The following is a 20581-nucleotide window of genomic DNA, read 5'->3' as shown; positions in this document are numbered from 1 at the left end:
CCCCCACACCGTTACTACTCTGAAGATAATAGCAGACAACCCATGAAAGGTTTTTGTAAAGAGCTGTGTCAATGGATGCTCTTCCTGTCGCCTCACGCTTTGCAGGAGATTCCAGAGTGTGCATTTGTTCTAGAGTCTGTGTGTGCATCTCCCTAACAGACTGTTCCCTTTAGGATGGCAGGGCCTGGATCATATCTGGCTTTGTGTCCCCAGTGTCTGACACAGGGTCTCACACATAAAAAGTCCTCAGATGTTTGTTGAGTGAATAACTGAATCTAGTTTCTTGTCTTATCTTCAAACCATATCTAAGAAAAGGATAACACACTTGGGATTATTCAGTTAATGAGCTCAAGGGCCACTTATGCTTCTTCAAATGAGTAGTTTGTCATTAGGAACTAGCTGTTCATCTCTGAAGGGGCCAGAACAAATGGCTGATGAAATAAATCAATGTAAAAACGTAAAGATTCTTAAACCTCAGTGTTGTGGTCTTAACTTTGGCTGTATTTTAAAATCACCAGGAAAAAATTTTAATGAGCAATTTAATTACCAGTGCTGGGGCCCCATCCCAGCACAATTAAATCAATACCTCTGGAGGTAGAAGCCGGGCATATTTTTTAAAGCTACCCAAATGATTCTTACGTGCAGCCTATGTTTGCTGCAGGGCTCTAGGATTAGTCTGTGAGAAACTGCTTAAAAAAAAAATCTGTCAAGGGGCACCTGCCTGGCTCAGTCGGTGGGGCATGTGACTCTTGATCTCAGGGTCGTGAGTTTGAGCCCCACGTTGCAGATAGAGTTTACTTAACAAAAAAATTAAAAATAAAAAAAACCTATCTAGTTTTACATGAGGGATCATAGTCAGTAGGCAAGAACATAAGGTATGCTCACCCTACAGTCTATGAGTAACAGCTAGCCATTAGGTGAGAGGAGCTCAGTGGAAAAGCAGCAATCAGTATGTGCCGAGGTCTGAGAGGTCATGAAAAGGTGGGCTTGTGCTGAGCATGAGACTTTCTGCAGAGCTATGAGACATTTTAAAAGTTTATCACAGAAATAAAAGACATTCCCTGCCCATAAAAGGAGGTCAAGTGTTAGTTCAGCAGACCAGCTAGTACCAGCCAGCAGGTCTGGCCAGTACAGAGGATCTGGGGGTTTTGCTTTACAATACAAATCACCATTCTCAGCACTGGGAATACAGTTGTGGACAAGACTCAAACCGTCTCGAATAACTGAAGTCTGTTCACAATTAAGTAGACAGCCAGTTACAAAAGGGTAAATGATGAAAGAAACGAAATAAGGTTGGTGAGATAAGAAGATGTAGTTGTTAGAGAGTTTTAAGGGTCCGGCTGAGGTAGTTCAGTCTAATACAATAGTCAATAATTCCTGGTCAAAGAAATGTATAAGAAAGATTATTTTAGGGGCACCTGGCTGGCTCAGTCAATAGAGCATGGAACTCTCAGTCTCAGGGTTGTGAGTTCAAGCCCCATGTTGGGGGTGGAACCTACTTAATTAAAAAAATTTTTTAAAGATTATTTTAGAAACCTTGGAGGATTAGAAGAAGGAGAAATAATACAGATATAGAACAGTTAGAACACCTACAAAAATCTAAAGGTGGGGTGGTAAGTTCCTAAATTGGCGAGACTTGGGAAGGAGTGGTTTATAGAATTTCCAAAGAAAAAGATGGCTGTTTACATGATAGAAGCATAAGTAGTCTTAATGTATTTTAGTCAGAAACAAATTATTAATACTGGAATTCTATATTACACTACTTACTCTGTGTTTGAGAATAAGTACCTCTCTTGTGTTCTCCATTAATATTCATTACTGTCATTTCTTAATCTATTTGATGATTGTGGGAGGACTTTAAAAACTGAATGTCAAATTAGTGAATTTAGTCAAGGTCCAGGTCCTTTTCGAAGAATCAGCTGTTTACTTTTGTTTATAATTTCATACAACCCCATATGAAAAAAAAAAAAGACCTTATTCTACCAAATAACCTCTATGAAAATGTAAGCCTCCATATTTCTTCCATGTTAGTAAAACACTAAAGTCAATGTTCTTATTTGAGAATCTGAGCTTATGTAAATTTTTATTAATCAGAATTAAATTTTTTGTCTTTGCCTTCAAGTGAACAAGTTCTGGGGTGCCTGGGTGGCTCAGTCATTAAGCATCTGCCTTCAGCTCAGGTCGTGATCCCAGGGTCCTGGGATGGAGCCCCACTTCGGGCTCTCTGCTCAGTGGGGAGCCTGCTTCGCCCTCTCCCTCTCCCCCTGCTTGTGTTCCCTCTCTCGCTGTGTCTTTCTCTGTCAAATAAATAAATAAAATCTTTAAAAGTTCTAAAATGTTCATATGTAAATGATCAGTGTGCAATTAATTCCAAAAAATTAACTGCTCTTGTTGGGCCAGTTCCAATCACCAGACACAGAGTGAATAGTATTGAGTTATTGGGACATACAAACTTGTAAATGACCAGACCCTTATGTCCTTGAGTTAAGTCTGTAGTGTAAGTCTGCATGTATATTCTCATAGGAGGCTGTAAAATGTGGGCATGCTTTCAATTCATGCAGTCTGTGATTTATGGAGGCACATAGGTCCGGAGTTTATTATGCTGAAAATCATAATAACTGTTTTGTTTTGCTTTTTAAAATGAAGTGACCAAAGCATGTTGAAAGATAAATGGGTGAACCATTTTGATTATGCTTTTATTTCTATTAAAGATTAAATATTATTGCTGAGTAACCAGCCATGCTAAGTATTATGATATTAAAGCTGAAGTAGTTTGTAAGCTGATAGCCCCTTCTTTCCTCTGGGTTTAGGTTTGTTATTAATCAAAATGTTGGACTTGTTTAGTGCAGTGGTGTATGAAACAAACAGTTGAAAAAGACAGCTACTTTAATTTACGGCTTTCTGTTTTTTTGCAAATTTGTAGGAAAATCTGTTTCTCTTTGTGGACTTTGTGCTGTTGTTCACATGTCTAGAGTTCATTTCTCATACCAGAGCCAACTAAATCCAATAGTTGCAAGCTACTCTCATGGGATAGAAAGGAGGAAGGTGCCTATAAGGTTTTAATTGACAAGTTCTGGTAAAGTCATTTTTGAAATGTGGGCAGTCCCTAATAGAAATGGATATTACAAAACATCCATCTGTATTTTTGGACAGAGAGAGCAATAATTTCTGAAATAGAAAAATGTGTATATAGAAAGATATTAATAAGTTAACTAAAGACAGTGGTTTTGTTTTTCACTATCAATATAGGAGTATTGAATAAAATTGTTTTAAAGGGCATGTTTCGAGCTACTTTCTGGTTTCAACTTAGGTATCTGCACAAGAATCATTTGCTAAACACTTACTGAAATGCAGTGCAGGGTCTGTATTCTCCACGATGTGTAGTAAAGGACCTTCAAAAGGACATCCCGCCACCCTTCTAAACTTGTTCCTCAGAAGTGGAAATACAGGGCACCTGGGTGGCTCAGTCGTTAAGCGTCTGCCTTTGGCTCAGGTCATGATCCCGGGGTCCTGGGATCGAGCCCCACATCGGGCTCCCTGCTCTGCGGGAAGCCTGCTTCTCCCTCTCCCACTCCCCCCTGCTTGTGTTCCTGCCATCGCTATGTCTCTCTCTGTCAAATAAATAAATAAAATCTTAAAAAAAAAAAAAAGAAGTGGAAATACAATTCCTAAAAAGTATACTTTGTGGGGAATGCAGCACAGATTGTAAGATGTGTCATAGAAAAAGACCACCTCTCATTACCTGAAACAAAAGGTTTAATTTATTACTTAAGTAAGGAAGAGCTATGCCTTTAGGCCCAGTCTCTGAGCAAAGTGGGTTGCAAATCTTATACAGAGTTTTGGGGTCAGGGATTATTTAGGGATTGACATCAGTCTCAGAAGCCCCATTACTCACGAGAGACTGTCGGTGATTGGCTGGCTTTCAGAAATATGTTTGCTAGAGAACCCACCACTGATTGGCCAACTGTCAAAAGCATAAGGCTGTCACTGATTAGTTGGCTTTCAAAGGTGTATTTACTGAACTTAGTTGTCAGTGATCCTTTAGGCCTAAGCAAATTATCATTAATTGATTAAATCCAGTTTGATTGTGTTTCAAACTGGTTCTAGTTGTTCTTTGTTCCCATGAATGTAGAACAATCAGACTTTTTCTAGGAGTTGGAATTTTTTTTATTCTCAGAAGGTAATACTTAAACACTGTAGGAAATTGAAAGCATAAGAAAATCAGACTTGAGGAATCCATTTAAATAAGCAACGATCTTATGATGCATTTCCTTTTTTTTCATATTTGTAGCTTCTAGGATTTTATTAGTATCTCCAACTGAAAAGTTGTAATCAAAACCTATGAATACCCTATCTTCCTCTTCCCACAAAGAATCTACAGATTTATCCTACTAAATTGTATGATTATCCATGATAAAATTGATGCTATTTATTCTGTCACCATAAGCTTAATTCAGAACTTTTCTTTCTATTTCTTCCATTTAAATATATCTGCTCATTTTAAAAGAAGATAGAAACAATTTAAAGTGGAAACTTAGGAAGCATGGGCCTCAATATCACCATTCTTGAAATTATCTATCAGCATGGTTTTTCCCCTGTAATTGCTATGGTAAAGAGGTCACTATACTCTGATTTTCTTTTTTTTGTTTTCTTTCTTTCTTTTTCTTTTTTATATAGTTGCCATACAATGTTGCATTAGATTTTGGTGTACAGCATAGTGATTCAACTATCTATACCTTATACTACGCTCACCGCAAGTGCAGCTCCCATCTGTCACCATGCAACACTATGGCAGTACCATTGACTATATTTCTTATGCTGTGCCTTTTATTTCCATGACTTATTCATTCCACAAGTGGAAGCCTGTACATCCCATGCCTCTTTACCCATTTGGCCCATCTTCCCATCCCCAACCCCTCTGGCAACCATAAGTACTCTGTATTTATAGGTGTGATTCTGTTTGTTTATTGATTTGTTTTGTTTTTTAGATTCTACATCTAAGTGAAATAACATGGTATTTGTCGTTGACGTATTTCAGTAAACATAATACCCTCTAGGTCCACCCATGTTGTAAATGGCAAGATCTCATATAATACTTTTTGTAAAAAAGGGTGTTTACTAAAGCAAGAGAAGTGTAAGAAGTCAGCAGTTCTGACAGGTGATAGGGAATGTTCATGTATTGAAATTAGTTATGAAACTTGATGCAAATAACAAATTATTAATAATGAAGTATAGAAATGTGTATCTGATTTACCTCATTTAGTAAGTTAAAATAGATTCTAGGTCATCTCTATAATAATATCACTTGTACTAATTGCATTCCAGTAAGCTTTTCTGGAATGGAAGGGGTGGGAATAGAGTTAAGACTCAACTTGTCAGCCCTCGAGAACAGTAGTTACTGAATCCTTAGTACCACTAATATTGTAACATTTTATTTCCCACCAAAATATTTTCTTCAAAATCTGAATATGTCCATGAGAGTATATCACATAAGTAAACTTCTCTCAGCATTTGTGCTACTGCAGGGAAAAGGTGTGGGGGATTTGTGCTAGTACCTACTGCCCAAATCTCTGCTTATTCAGGGGAAAAGAAATTCATGTAATATTTGGGTTTCATATGAAAGTTACAATGGGTGTATGGGGAGTGTTAATCCCATAGGCAATTTAGCCCTATCAGCTGTGATAAAAGTGTTGGGTATGCCCACTTTAAAACTGCTTAACTAACAAGTGGGAAAAGCCTTAGTAGTTTTGTTTATATATCAAAATTGAATTTTTCTCTTTCCAAATTCATTCAACTGCCCTGAAATCTGGTCTTTCACTTCCCCATTTATTTCTGACACCTCCTAATGGGGGCAGAGCTAATCACTTACATATTTCCCTGCTGCTAAGGATAGCCAGCTTATGACCACTTATGATTCAAGCACATGTTGATACCTTAAGACCCGTAAGCATTTGATAAAGTGGGAAAGCAGGATGGTTAAATTTGTTGTAATCAACAGTAAGAGGAGGAAATTAGTCCATGGAGTTATGCCAAAGCTTAGTTTCCTTTTGCAAGAAAAAGAAAATCCTTTTTTTTTAACCCTGCAACTCCCCATAAAAGGCAGTCATAACACCATTTGAACAAGAATTTTCTTAACACATTCCTGACTCTTGACCCCTTTAACTACTGAAAACAAAAAGATCAGATAGGGCTGGTTTATTGTCTGGAGTTCTGCCCTGCAACCCTGCCCACTCTCACTAAGTGAGTGTGCTCTTTATAGAAGCTGGCAAAATGTTCTCTGAGTTTAGTTGAAGGAACACTTCTGGGTAGAATCCCTTTAACCTCCCATCAGGAAAGGACCTTCAAGTGAAGACTGAGGCAAAAAGACTCATTACTAAAAATACAAAGCAACAGAACAAATTCCAGACATGTTTCTCAAATTTAAGTGTTTTCTGAGAAGTTGGTTTCCATATGGTATAAGCACCAATAAATAAACCCATGTTGGTGTTCTGTACCCTTATGGTTCATTATGCCAAGGACAGTATAGTATACAATTTCTACTTTCTGTTCTGCCAAAAATCACTGAACCATCTCTCTCCCTCTTCAGGATGTCACATGTACTTCAGTTTGAGGATAAAACCAGAAAAGTGAAAGATGCAAGCATGCAAGATTCAGACACATTTGAAATCTATGATCCTCGAAATCCAGTGAATAAGAGAAGACGAGAAGAAAGCAAAAAGCTGATGAGAGAGAAAAAGGAAAGAAGATAAAATGACAGTAATGTTAACTAGAACTAGCTAGAAATGTGCCTGCAATAAGTGGCCTTATAACAGCCCTTGTTCCCAACAGCATCACTTATAAGGGTGTGAAAAGAAGTATTTTCAAACCTGTTGTCTGGTTTTGAAGAACAATTATCTTGTTATGTAAATTGTGGAATGATTTAAGCAAATGTTTTTGGTTACTGGTACATGCTTTTTTTCCCCTCCATTTGACCTTTTATAGTGCAAAATCTGAAATAAAATAACTTTCCTGCCAGTTTACATGTTAACTATTTGCAGACTGCCAGCCGGTGTGTCTTTTTATCCTAAAATATGTGAAGGCTTTGTTTTTAAGATTTTTTTTATAAGAAGTTCTTGCAAAAAAGAATACTTAAGGGAAAGCTCCCTGGCATCTGTTACCACATTACTAAATTTAGAATATAATAAAAAAATACATAATATAAAGATTGATTTTTGTTGTTGTTTTGGATATAAATATCTAAAAATAATAGCCAAATCAGTAAGACTCAGTAGCCCCATGCCTTAATGCTTGAGGAATCCCCAAGGAATATTCTCACCTGGGTTTTACAGATGTAATCAAGACACTAATACACTAAGTAATATCAGCCAAGCTTACTGCACACACTGGCCTAATACGGAGCTCCTGTCTATTCCTCTGTCCTTCTCAGCTTAGCAACAGCAGGAGCACATGCAGAAGTCCCATTCTAGCAACAGAACTCATCAAGAATTTAGCCTTTGATGACAACCACGCATACTGGTAATTTACTATATATTATCTATATTTTACTCAGTTTTTCTAGAATCTGAATCCTCAAATTATACCACAGGCTGACTTTCAGTTACCTAGTTAAACCTCACCACCCACATCTTTTCAGATAGTGTCTCATTGACTCTCTTTTTCCAAATATAATCCAACAGATTTTCTCTAGAGCACTTGTTCTCAAAATGTAGTCCCAGATATTACACTGTGGTGTATTACACTACAACAGTATCACTTGGAGACACGTGAGAAATGCAGATTCTTGCCATACTCTGCACCACCACCACCACACCTCCAGATTATTGAATCTGAAACTTTGAACCCAGAGGGTTTGTTACACAGATTGCTGGCTTCACTGCTGATGATTCTATCTTTGGAGTATGGCAATATCTAGTGAAGTTAAAGATATGCATGTCCCATTTATCCAAAAATTCTTTTTTTTTTAAGATTTTATTTATTTGTCAGAGAGAGAGGGAGAGAGACAGAGAGTAAGCACAAGCAGGGCGAGTGGCAGGCAGAGGGAGAAGCAGGCTTCCCGCTGAGCAGGGAGCCCAATTCGGGGCTCGATCCCAGGACCCTGGGATCACAACCCGAGCTGAAGGCAGATACTTAACCGACTGAGACACCCAGGCATCCCCTTTATCCAACAATTCTAATTCTACGTCTGTCCCCTAAAGAAATTCTCACACATTGCTCAAGGAGACCTGTACTAAATATACACTGAAGCATCAACAAAAGAATGGATAACTAAGGGGCACCTGGGTGGCTCAGTTGGTTAAGCATCTGCCTTCAGCTCAGGTCATGATCTCAGGGTCTTGGGATCAAGCCCCACATCGGGCTCCCTGCTCAGCCAGGAGTCTGCTTCTCCCTCCTCCCTCTAACCCTCCTCCCTGCTTGGCTCTCTCTCTGTCTCAAATAAACAAATAGAATCTTTAAAAAAAAAAGAATGGATAACTAAGTTGTTTTGTATATCCATACTATGGAATACTGTGTAGTGACAATCAATAAACAAGTTATATGTGTTAGCTTATCTTAAAAATAATATGAGAAAAGGGAACCATCTCTAAAAATTTAAAACATGCAACACAGCATTCTATTTTGTTTAATGATGTACACATGTAGCAAAAGTATAAAAACATGAATGAAAATAGTGGTTACCTTTGAGGAGGTAGAAGTAACATATAGGGGGCTTCATTTGTGTTTGTAATGTTTCATTTCTTAAGGGAGATGTTAGGTACTTAAGCCTCATTATATTCTCTCTATATTCTAGAATGCCTGAAATATTTCATATTTTCCCTTTATGATCATATCAAGAACCTGAGGGGAGAAGAGAGAAGGACTCCCAATAGTAACAAGAACACTTTCTTTTTTGCTTCAGAAGTAGGGCAAAGTCTCAAAGAGGAGGAGAGGGGTGCTCCGGGGAAATATCAACACACTCAAAAGCAGGGTAATTAGTAGACACCAACCCACCAAAATATAAGCTAGTGTTTAGAAGTGTGCCCTATCTTCCCCTCACTACAAAGTTATAATATCAGTTGTTTCACAGATATTCACAAAGCAAAATTATGTTTTCCAAACTCACAAAGTTTCTGTTGGTTATTAGGAAATACATTAGCACTGGATTTGTTTATATTGAAGAATCCTATAGGTTTCTCTCCTGTTTCTACCTGAATGTGTCCATCTTTAAGAATAGAGGGGACCACAGGCCTCCAGAGAACAAGCCAGAAGAATATTTGTAAGCATAAAAATATAACTGAGTGACAAATTAAACCCTCAGGTTGGTTGAATGCTCCTTATCCGGCTTTAACCACAAGGAACAGAAAAACCTGAAATTTTACAGAGATTAGAATCCCATCTGAAAATTTCACCATGATAGTAAAATTCACTTAAAACTTAACTGCATCAGGGCGCCTGGGTGGCTCAGATGGTTAGGCATCTGCCTTCGGCTCAGGTCATGATCTCAGGGTCCTGGGAATTGAGTCCTGCGTCAGGCTCCCTGCTCAGAAGGGGGCCTGTTTCTTCCTCTCCCTCTGCTGCTCCCCCTGCTTGTGCTCTTTCGCTCTGTCAAATAAATAAATAAAATCTTAAAAAAAAAAAAAAGAACTTGGGCGCCTGGGTGGCTCAGTTGGTTAAGCGACTGCCTTCAGCTCGGGTCATGATCCTGGAGTCCCGGGATCGAGTCCCGCATCGGGCTCCCTGCTCAGCGGGGAGTCTGCTTCTCCCTCTGACCCTCCCCCGTCTCATGTGCTCTCTCTCTCTCTCATTCTCTCTCTCTTTCAAATAAATAAATAAATCTTAAAAAAAAGAACTTAACTTCATCATAGCAATAACAATTTTTAAAGCTTAAGAACATAGTTAAATAATCTATTAAATATGGTATTAAATGTGCTTATAGTAAAGTCTTTGGCATATCACAGGAATGTTTGGGCCAAAAAAAAAAAAATCAGTTCAAAGACAAAAAAATAAAAAACACATAAGAAAATTAAGCTTTATAGTTCTTCTAATTTTATATTTATTTGGGTTTACTTTTCTTTTATGTGTCTTGCTGTAGGGATGTCACCCTGAAACAGTGAAGTCTATCAGCATTCTTGTTGGTTGTCTATCACAATCCTGGACCTTCTGGAGATCAAAAGAAAAGCAACTCCTGGCAATTTTTGTCTCATTTTCTGACTAGCCATTTTTTCATTTTGGTTAAAGCTGTTGGCAAAGTGGAAGTTAAAACTAATCCTAGACCTCTCCTTTCTCAAGAGGTAATTGAAGTAAATACAGATCTCCAGAATTTTTAATGGTGTCATATCAAAATGCATATTGTCACATGCCTCAGCTTTCCTTATGCTCCAAAGCCACACAGTCAGTAATACATCTGCTGCGTTCTTGACCATAGAACAAGGTCACTAAAACGTGTGAGATGAGTGGTTTGCTGCTGTTGTTTTTAGAACAAGTTCAATAAGCTACGGTGTCCTTATCAAACTGTCACTACCAAGTTTCTTGATAGGATCTGACGTGTGAGGTACATAAACCTGTTCTGTTGTATCAGTGTGGCCTGTATGGAAAAGGTTAGATGAATGCAGAATATTGCCCAAACATGCTGTTTAATCTTGGTGATAACAAGAAAAAAAAAAAAAGTAGAGGTGTGAAGTGAGTTACCATTGAGGGTTGTATCAGTATAAGTAATTTGTATGTATGGGGTGTAGAGAAGTTAAGAGGGGTTACATTCTTTAACACTGTCATTCACAAAAAAATAAAAAAAGAAAGAAATCAGGTCTGGCTCCTCTATGGCTTTGACTCCATTCCAGTGACTTTATACAGTTTATCAGGTGCTACCACTTCTGCTTACTAGAAAGCAGGAAGTTTTCCTGCTACACATATATTTTATCTTCTTGTTTTACCTTTTAATGAAAGGAAGTAAAACAGAAGCCATATTTTTTTATCCTTTCTAAGAAGAATTTGATGAAATTTTAATTCCAAGAGAAAAAAAAAAGACACAAATCTTATGAAGACAGGTATTAGGAGTCCCCTGCTTATAGAAAGAATACTCATTTATTCCCCAAAATCCCCCTCATCAAACCATACAGGAATATCTTTGTCACAGGTGCTAAGAGTTTCATTAATCCCTGTGCAGTTATTTTCAGTGGTGTACTGGTAAAATGGAAAGAAACAAAAAGCCCAGATTTGTAGCATTTTCAGACTTCCATGGTGTAAATACCATGGCGGACTTCAAGCCACCAAAGGAAGCCCCAATATACAATTGGTTATTTTTCCCATTCTGTTTCACCGCGAGCTAAAAGCTTATATAGTAACTCTTGCACTGGCACTAAAGAACTCACAAAAGCTTTTAAACTTTTTCCAAGATCATAATCTTCATGTGTATTTCTATTTTATGTGATTACTTCACATAATTTGGTCAAGTTCTAAGTTCTAGTAACATCTGCATCCTATGTTTTTATGACTAGTTTGTATCTTTAGATTCTTTCAACAAAGTTTTCCAGAGCCACTTGGCTCACATTTATTTTCCCCTCTGCCTGTCATTTTTGCCCCAGTCGTATGTCCAACTCAAGAAGCAACCACATCTCACAGAAAAAAAGTAGAGAGGAGGAAGAAAAGAAATGTAATTATAGTTCTTTGAATTATTTCCTATAAGTGATAACATACCAATTCATCATTTAATTTTTTTAAAGGTATTTTGGGTTAGGAATAAAGAATCCTACCTGGAGAGAAAAGAAGACTGGCTTCTAATTAAAATGCAGACAGGAGTCTGGTCTCTCTCCACATCTGCTGGAAATTATTCCTTTAAGGTTAGATCATGGTATTAATTCATGTTACTTGTTCAGCAAAAACAACTTCTAGAGACTTTCTTCTCAGCACCAGTCACAAAGAAGGTATTCTTTTAGAAAATTAAGTCTCTCATCTTCATGATGCCAAAAATGGATAATTGGTGCTAAAGTTCTGATACTTTTTACTAATTAAAATAGTTTTGAGAGCAGGAAACTCTTAAGTGACTTTCCCATTTATTTTCTGAATTTAATCTAGCTGGAGCTTTAATATTCAAATTTTAATTGAAGGGTATCATGTATAGAAAATAAATTACTAGAGTAGAATATATTTTATGGTTAGTTCTCAATAGTTATGAGTACACTTAGAATTTGTGCATTTCCTCTTTTTCTGATGTGTACAAATTGTTCTTCAATTTGCAATTTTTGAGGAAATATTCTATTTAGGGTAAGAGGAATGTAATCATTTTATCTCTGTTCTAAAGTTATACTATATTATTAGTGTAAATGAATAGACTGATTAAGAATGGATACTGTCTCCCAAACAACTAAAGAATTCAACAAGTGATTTTTAAATCAATTTAGACAAGTTATACAGGATAGTATGTGAAGCACAGGTCCATTTCAGAGTGAAATTTCGTAATTTCATTATATGGTCTTCATGTCCTATCAATGATATGTCCAAAACTAACCTCTCATCTGCACTTGCTTGCCCTGCCTCCACCAGTCCTGCTTTCTCTGCACTGTCACCCATCTCTGCATTGGCAATGCCATCTTTCCAGTTGCTCAGGCTAAATATTTGCATTCCTGTCTTTACATCACACCCCATATCCATTCTCTTACAATATTCTGTTGGCTGACACCTTCAAACCATATCCAGAATTTCACCATTATTTACCACTTCCTACTGTTACCATCCTGGTCAAAGGGACCATCAGCTTGCACGTGGACTACAATACTAGCACCATAACTAGTCTCCCTGCTTCACACTGGTTTTGCTGTAATTTATCATTAACATAGCAGCCAAGTGAAACTTTTTAAAACAGAAGTCACATAGTTATACTTCTGTGTTCAAAACCCCTCAATTGTTCCCCCATTTAATTCAGAGTAAGAGCCCACATACTCACAATAGCTACCAGACTCTAGATAATTGCCACCCTTCCCCCTCAACCTCTGATCTCCTCTCTCATTATCCTCCCCATTGCTCACTTTGTGCCAGCCACACTATCCTTCCTGTACTTCATCAAATGAGGTAGGTGTGATCCACCTCAGGTGCTTTGTACTGAATGAGCCCTCCATCTGAAACACTCTCCTCAAGATGGTCCAAATGGCTAACTCCTTCAGCTCCATCAAGTCTGCTCAAATGGCACTTTTTCAGTGGGGCGTACAGCAGTTGCTCTACTTTAAAATTGCAACTCATCTCCTCCCCATGTGCTCAATCTTCCTAAATTTCCATCTCCCATTATATTCAATAATACAATAAACACCTAAGCACTTTGCCTTATTAATGTATTTAACTCTAACAAACAACCCTATGTAGCAGGGGCCCTTGTTGTTATTTCACAAATGAAGAAACTGAGCCTTAGAGAGGTTTCTTACTTATTATTTATCATCCAATCTCCTACCCTAGAGTGCTCTACATGAGGACAATAATTATTTTCAGTTTAGTTTACTATTATTCCAGTGCCCAAAACCATGTCTAACAAACAGTAGACACTTAATACTTGCTGAATGAATAAATCAAGCAGTACATTTTTAAAAGTACCCAATTATCATGTTATTCCATATTTTATCATTTACTATCACCATCATTTCACAGTTAGAACATTTTTACACTAAAAATGAAGGAAGGATTCAACCTCAGTTCAGGGACAGCTCTAACATTTGAATAAATTTAGCTTTATTACTACATTGTCTTTTTCTCATTTTAACATAAGACACTTTGTCTCAGATGGGCATTGATTCACAGACCAGTTTTGGGGAACCATATTTCTGTAGGGAAACACATTTCTACCCATATTCCCTGAGTACCTGCTCTTTTTTTAAATTAATTTTTTAATTTCATTTAATTAATATAGTGTGTATTATTAGTTTCAGAGGTAGAGTTCAGTGATTCACCAGTCTTATATAATACCCAGGGCTCATTACATCACATGCCCTCCTTAATGTCCATCACCCAGTTACCCCATCCCCCCTCCCCCCTCCCTCCCCTCTAGCAACCCTCAGTTTGTTTCCTATGATTAACCATAGAAGACTCTTAATCACAGGAGTACCTGCTCTTTATAGAGAGCAATATTCTAACTCCTGAGATTAGAAAGAACTGAGGGCCAACATGTAATGTGTAGAAAGTAAGGCTATAAGGTTTCAGAACTGCAACTGATTTAATGGGCAAATGATATAACCTCCTAGTATCTGTCTTCTTTTCTCTCACATGGGAACAGTAACAGCTGCCTTTCCTACCTGTCACAGTTAAAAGAAAGAATAGACAAGAAAACTGGGCTCTTACAAAGCTTATAATGATAAGAGCAAAAATTTGATGGGTAGTTTATCCCAAACATTCTTCAAGGCACTTTATCTGTAGTAACTCTTTCAATCCTTATAAACAGCTCTATAGAGTAGGCTCTATTATTATTTCCATTTTACAAATGAGGAGGAGATCTGAAGCTTAGAACAGTTAAATAATTTGTCCAGGTCACATAGTAAGTAGAGGAGCTAGAATTTAAAACAAGCGTGACTCCCAGAGTTTCTGTCCTAGATCACTAGGATACCATGCCTCTCGTTACAATAAGCCAGATTGTTTTATGGTATACTAATACTGACCTACAATGTTTATAATTTAGTGAGGCAAAGGGGGAAGACAACACCCAAAAATAAAATACAGATAACAGTGATTTCATTTGAAACAAATTATATGTAAAAATGCTGGTATGAACCAAAATTTCAGTTTGGTGGCATTAATCTAGAACTGCTTCATGGCAGAGGCAATTTTAACCATAATTTGGAAGGAAGGGAGAACATGGCATCGAGAAGACAGGTCATGCTTCAGGTGGAGAGGACATTGTGCAGACAAGCAATTAAGATAAATGCCGGAGACAGCAATGTGTCTACATAATGCCAAAACATCTGGTCAATTCAGTTAAAAAAAAAAATCTCTATCAATGTAGTGAATTTCTTCAGTCAATCCAGATGTTTGGCATCTTGTAGACAAAACATCCAGATGATTAACTGAAGATTTGACAGAGTTGACTGGATTAACCAGATGTTATAGCATTGTATAGACATGGTGTCAGGACGTTTGCTTGGCTGGAGTGGAGTCCAGCTGTAAAGGAGATAATGGCACCGGCAATGAGAGGAGGCTTTGGAGCAGACAACCTGGAGGTTCGATTTGATGCAACTGGGAGCTGCTGGAGGAGGAGTGTGATGGAAATGATGCTTCAGGAAGAGGATTCTAACAACTCTGAGAAATTTAAAAAAAAAAATGGTGAGAGGAAAAGCTGTAGACAGGAAAGAGGATGTTAGGAGAGTGCAGGTGTGTGTGAGGTAATTAGAGCCTGCACCAGAATCAGGCTTGGGAAAGCAACAGGAAGGAGCGGATCTGAAAAACATTACAGAAAAAGAACAGGAAGTCATGATGGCTAGACAAGGGAGTGAAACTGCACATCACCCTAAGGTTGGAAGCGCTGAGGCCTGGGAAAGCAGCTGCCTTCAGCCTCACCACAGTAGTAAAACAAGAGGGGATCCCCAAGAGACTCCTCCCCTCAACCTCTGTTTCAGAGGCCATAGCCAGGCCCATAGGCAGAGGGAACTTGAGCCACAAACACAACTCTCTTACTAAGTAAGGGTCCTCGATCCTTTATGAGCCACCTACACTGATTTCCCTTCAAGTCCAATTTCATAAAAGGATTGAGAATGCTGGATTCACGTTGTCAGGTGGACATGATTTCAGTGAAAAGCCTAAAAAGATGGTATTTTAATGGCATTACTTTTATACAGCATATAATGTAAACTTAAGATGTATAGGGGTATGAGTAAATTAGATGAAGTGAGATTATGAAAATTTACACAATACATATATAACGTGACAGATTGACATTCTTTTTTTCTTTTAAGATTTTATTTATATGACAGAGAGAGAGGGAGCACAAGTAGGGAGAGGGAGAAGCAGGCTCTCTGCTGAGCAGGGAGACCAATGCGGGGCTGGATCCCAGGACTCTGGGATCCTGACCTGAGCCGGAGGCAGACGCTTAACCAACTGAGCCACCCAGGTGCCCCCACTGACAGACTGACATTCTAAAAGCCTGTTAACAGAAACAAATTAATGGCTGAATCTAAGAAGTTACAATATATATTTTTTTAAATCCTTAATTTATGAAAGCTTGGAATGTTCAACCCTTGGTTTAGGTATTTTGCAGATTTTTTTTAAATTCCAAGTATCTTATTTGATAAGAATCAAGTTTATAAGGAGACACAAATTCCAATCTGTTAGATTTAAACTATGCTAGTTGTATAATAGCGTGCTCATGTGTATTAAAAAAGTATTCTAAATATCCATGCAATTCATGGTTTTACAAATTTGCTGTTTCACCCAAATGTTTACAGCCCCAGGCTTATCAGCCTACATAGCTGTTGTGTGCCCCTTACAAACACAGCCAGGTTTTCTTCAACTACTTCCTTGTTCATTTCAACAGAGAAATAACCTTCAATAGAAGTTAATCTCTCTTTGGTCATGGTTTGGTACAAAACTGAAAATCAATCTCTATTTCTCTCTCTCCTCCCCTCTCCTCCAACCAGAGGAATAAAACAGAATGTAAGATCATAAATATCTGAACATGTTTCAGAGTCACCCTGGAGGAGGCAGAGGGGTCAGGAAACTTGTTAAAATCAATTTCCCAGGCCTCAGAAATGACAAGTCCATTGATCTGAGGTAGGAACCCAAGAAGCTATTGTTTTTTGTTTGATTTTTAACAAGCTCTTCCAACTAATTCTGACGCCTGGTTTCTGAAAATTGTACTTAGAAGTGCTGCCCTAAAGCAGAAAGCTTGAGAATGGAAAACAACTATTGGACATGTGAACCTAAAATGGTTAAAACAGATATATATTTTCTTTTCTTAACCCAAGAAATCACATCCCTTCATTATTCCTTTATGTAATAAGCTCCTAGGTAAATTCGTTGTGTTCTTTGATGTGCAGAATTTTCCAGAGAAACAACATAAACTTAAGTACACCTATGCAATCAACCTGAGCAGCCTAGAAGACAAGGAGGACAGCTTGTCTGTTCTCAGTTCACAGCACTTCCCACTAGAGCCCTTCCCCAACACAATGTTTACATGATGGGGAAATGTAACAGATGATCTTGGTAAATCTCTCTAGTGCTCCAAGGCTAAGTGAGTCACTTATTTATCAAATAGAAAAAAAAAAAAAAAACAGTTGTGTTCACTGAAACAATGGGTAATTTGTCCAGGTATTTAAATATAACCTTCCCACAGCCATCGTTTTATAAGAAATACCTTGAAATTAGTAGATAGCTAACAAGTTATTCAAAAGGTAAATCAGTGAAATATTCCCCAGCCTAACATCAAGATTAGAGTGTTTGTTCTTTACATATCATCTCTTAGGTGCCACTTCTTTGGCAGCACCAACTACCCTACAGTACAAGAAAGATTAGTGGATTTTTTTTCTAGTGCTATCGCTCCATTGCCTTAAAATCAACTCATTCTCTTAAATCTTCTTTCAAGGATATGGGAAAGAAAATAAATTGGGAGAATTTTGTTAGAGGACCTCATTACCCAAGGTGTCACAATTGGAAGTCAAATTTACTTTTTATGTGCTTCAAATGATGCTTTTGAAACACATCGAAGATATTACAAGTAAGCCAAGTGGTTGGGACTTGAGCAGTGATTCTTTCCCACTTACCCATTCCCCTGCCACTTTCAGATCTCGTCTAGCAACCACAGGAAATGATCTCATGCCAAGTGGGAGAAAGTCGAGACAGGACAGGATTGCAAAAGAAAGCCTTCACGGACTTTCAAGGCACGGAAAGTACCTGCATTCTGATACAGGTTAAAACAGAGAGAAAGATTCATTTCCAGGATCTCCTTATCACCCACACAAAGTATTGATCTTCAAGGCCTCCATCTTAACGACAGTATTGATAGGGGTAAAATAATAAACGTATTCTCTTTAGAGTATTGCACTGATTCCATAGCTTTGACATTATTTATACCATTGAAATGCCTTTTGAGTACTGTACTTTTTTTCCTTCAGGGTCATTACGAGCCCATAGGGTGCCTTTGTGTGAATTAGAAAAAGGCACTCATTCCCCAAGACATTTGACTTCCATGTGTCAGAAAACTGGGCTAATATACTGACTTTGTTTGAACAGGACACTTCACCACATCTGCAAGAAAAACTGAGATGATAAATATCAAATCTATGTTGTTGGTGATATGAATCATGTCCCCTTACTCAGGATACCCTTGTGCAATGATCAACAGCTCTTCCTTCTCTCCCCCTTCACTGTCAGGCTTCTCCATGGGCTAGCCAGCCCAAATGGTCCCGAGAATCTTACTGAAACTCTAGTAAACTGCTCTCTCAAACATCACTCAGGATATTCTTACTACCAAGTTCAAATCTACCTTCTTGGAATTCTCTCCTTCTACTTTTAATCCTGATTTCCCTTTCCCCCTTTCCTACTAGCAATTCTTGTTCTGTTTGTGTTTTGTGGGCTCTGTTCTTCGGCTCTAGTTCAGAGGAATCTAGTCAGTATTCCCTGAGATAAAATGGCCTTTGGAGCTAAGGCATTTTGCAGGTGGAAGCTAAAAGGGCTGCCTATTCCACACAACTTAGCCTGTACCACTTCACTGTTTCCCATAGCAAATATTCCAGTAAATATTGGCTTCCTGTAAAACTTGGGGCATAGGCCTCTAGATTCAGTGACCAAACAATAACCTGTGACTTGTGCCAGGAGATGTTCCATCTCATATGCCGAGGCCCATTACTTGTTCAGGAAACGGATCTGGAAGTTCAGACTCCACAGTAACTGAAAAGACTTCTGTCAGCCACTCTCCAAGATCACAGCCCTCTGCCTCTGGCCTCCAACATTCTGCAGCACTCTGAGAAAGATGGTTCTTCACCAAGCCTACAATTCAATAGGCACCCAGTAAGATGAGGAACAAAGACATTCTTTGCAGCCCTGTAAGCTGTATGAGTAGCTAAAGTGTCTCTCTACAGGCTAGGGACAGTCCCAAGTTTAAGAATGAGATCTTCATGCCCTACCACGTTGGGGAAGATTGTGTTCCTGAATGACATTCTACTGTGTCCATGACCTGCCTCCAGCTCCTGGGTGAACCCTCTCTGTATGCATAATGTGGGAAAGTATTTAGTGCCTCTCTTCAAAGAAAACCTTCTCTCTGCTAATAAGGGTTAGTAATACGCTAGAATGGAAAACGTACCCCTCTTCTCTCTCCTTCTCCCTCCTTTAAATATGTAAGACAATGTCTCCTGAACTTGCTAGAAAGAACTACCTAAAGAGGCAGCCATTTCAAAATCCGTGGTGACCAAAGAAGTCCTCCAGCACCTGAATGCCCATTCCTTTTGCCTTGTATCCCACATTATCCTCACTGTTGGTAAGTAAAACATGTCCCACCAATAAGGGAAAAAATGTTTTGTTTTGTTTTTCTACAAGTGCACTTTTCCTCCAACCATCTTAGGTGCAAAAAAATGAAGTAAACATTGACCTAAAAATGTTAAAGCACCTTCAAGAACCAAGCAGTTTTTTTTCCCCTTCTCGGCCAATATGATGCAGGCAAGGTTTGACATTTCCAATGAAGTCTAAAATTACAATAGGGCTAAAAAAATAATCTTAGTGGCCACTGGCCTGACATGAGTCTGGTTAAACCTCAAGGAAACTCTTCCAAGATAGGAATTAGATGCTTCAGAATTTGTTGGAATGTGGTCAACAGAAAAATAAAATTTTAAAACCTGGTTTGCTTGCCTGAAGGACCTTCATGAGGTAGACTCTATACAGGAAACAATTCCTTCTTCCAGAGTGAATATTCACTCATTTTCTTTTCCAGCCAGGAGTTTGTAAGAAGCCAGCAGGCAATGCAGTCATGTGGTAATGTCCTTCCCACTGCCAAGATGGATTAATGCTGGGAGAGCTTACAACTGGTGAGTAATCAGTAGTGCTTGCAGACCCTCCAAGATCCCCAAGGTGTGATTATTTTCATACGTAGATTTCTGTCATCATCCTCCAAAGGGTGCTTTGTCATTTCCTTTACTCTTCCCTCACTGGACTCTCAAGCCCATGTTACAAGGACGACATAGTTTCCAAGTCATTGCCAATCTCCTTCTCAAACCAAGTTGGTGAGCACTTTAGAGACACTGCTAAAATGTGAAGGCTATATTAACAAAATTATACTAGTTTTTTTATGATTCTGGAAAGGTATGAATAGTTGTTTATTAAAATAAGATTTAGAACCTAACTCTCCTCTAGACCCACTGATGTGGTTTATCATGTGCCTACCTAATCCTCAGGTTGATATCAAGGTGTCAAGGAACTATTAAGATCTCAGACTGTGAATAACCAAATTGAAACAACAACCCCGGGGACGCCCGGGGTGGCTCAGTTGGTTGAGCATCCAACCCCTGATTTCGGCTCAGGTCATGAGATGAGCCCTGCATTAGGCTCCCCGGTCAGCAGGGAGTCTGCTTGGGATTCTCTTTCCCTCTGTCCCTCCCTCCGCTTGTGTGTGCACCTGTCTCTCTCTGTAAAATAAATGAATAAATCTTAA

General features: G+C 38.4%; 1 protein-coding gene across 4 annotated transcripts in view; it reads left to right on the top strand.

Moving 5' to 3' along the window:
* The window catches only part of CWC27 (CWC27 spliceosome associated cyclophilin), a 212029-nt gene extending 191678 nt beyond the window's left edge, over positions 1-20351 (top strand). For 2 of the 4 annotated variants that reach the window (XM_025892373.2, XM_025892371.2), the window contains one exon: positions 6587-7014. In XM_025892373.2, coding sequence (XP_025748158.1) covers positions 6587-6749 — 163 coding nt within the window. In that variant the 3' untranslated portion in view covers positions 6750-7014. Of the gene's footprint in view, positions 1-6586; positions 7015-10069; positions 10663-19864 lie in introns of those variants that run through there. The other 2 variants (XM_073905418.1, XM_073905419.1) reach the window with 2 other exon arrangements.
* The last annotated feature ends 230 nt before the right edge of the window (positions 20352-20581 follow it).

The sequence above is a fragment of the Callorhinus ursinus genome, unplaced genomic scaffold, assembly GCF_003265705.2.
Source record: "Callorhinus ursinus isolate GAN/ISIS: 27379988/994484 unplaced genomic scaffold, GSC_fseal_2.0 scaffold23, whole genome shotgun sequence".
Lineage (NCBI taxonomy): Eukaryota > Metazoa > Chordata > Mammalia > Carnivora > Otariidae > Callorhinus > Callorhinus ursinus.
Note: the sequence above shows the minus strand (reverse complement) of the source record. Positions and strands in the feature narration are given on the sequence as shown.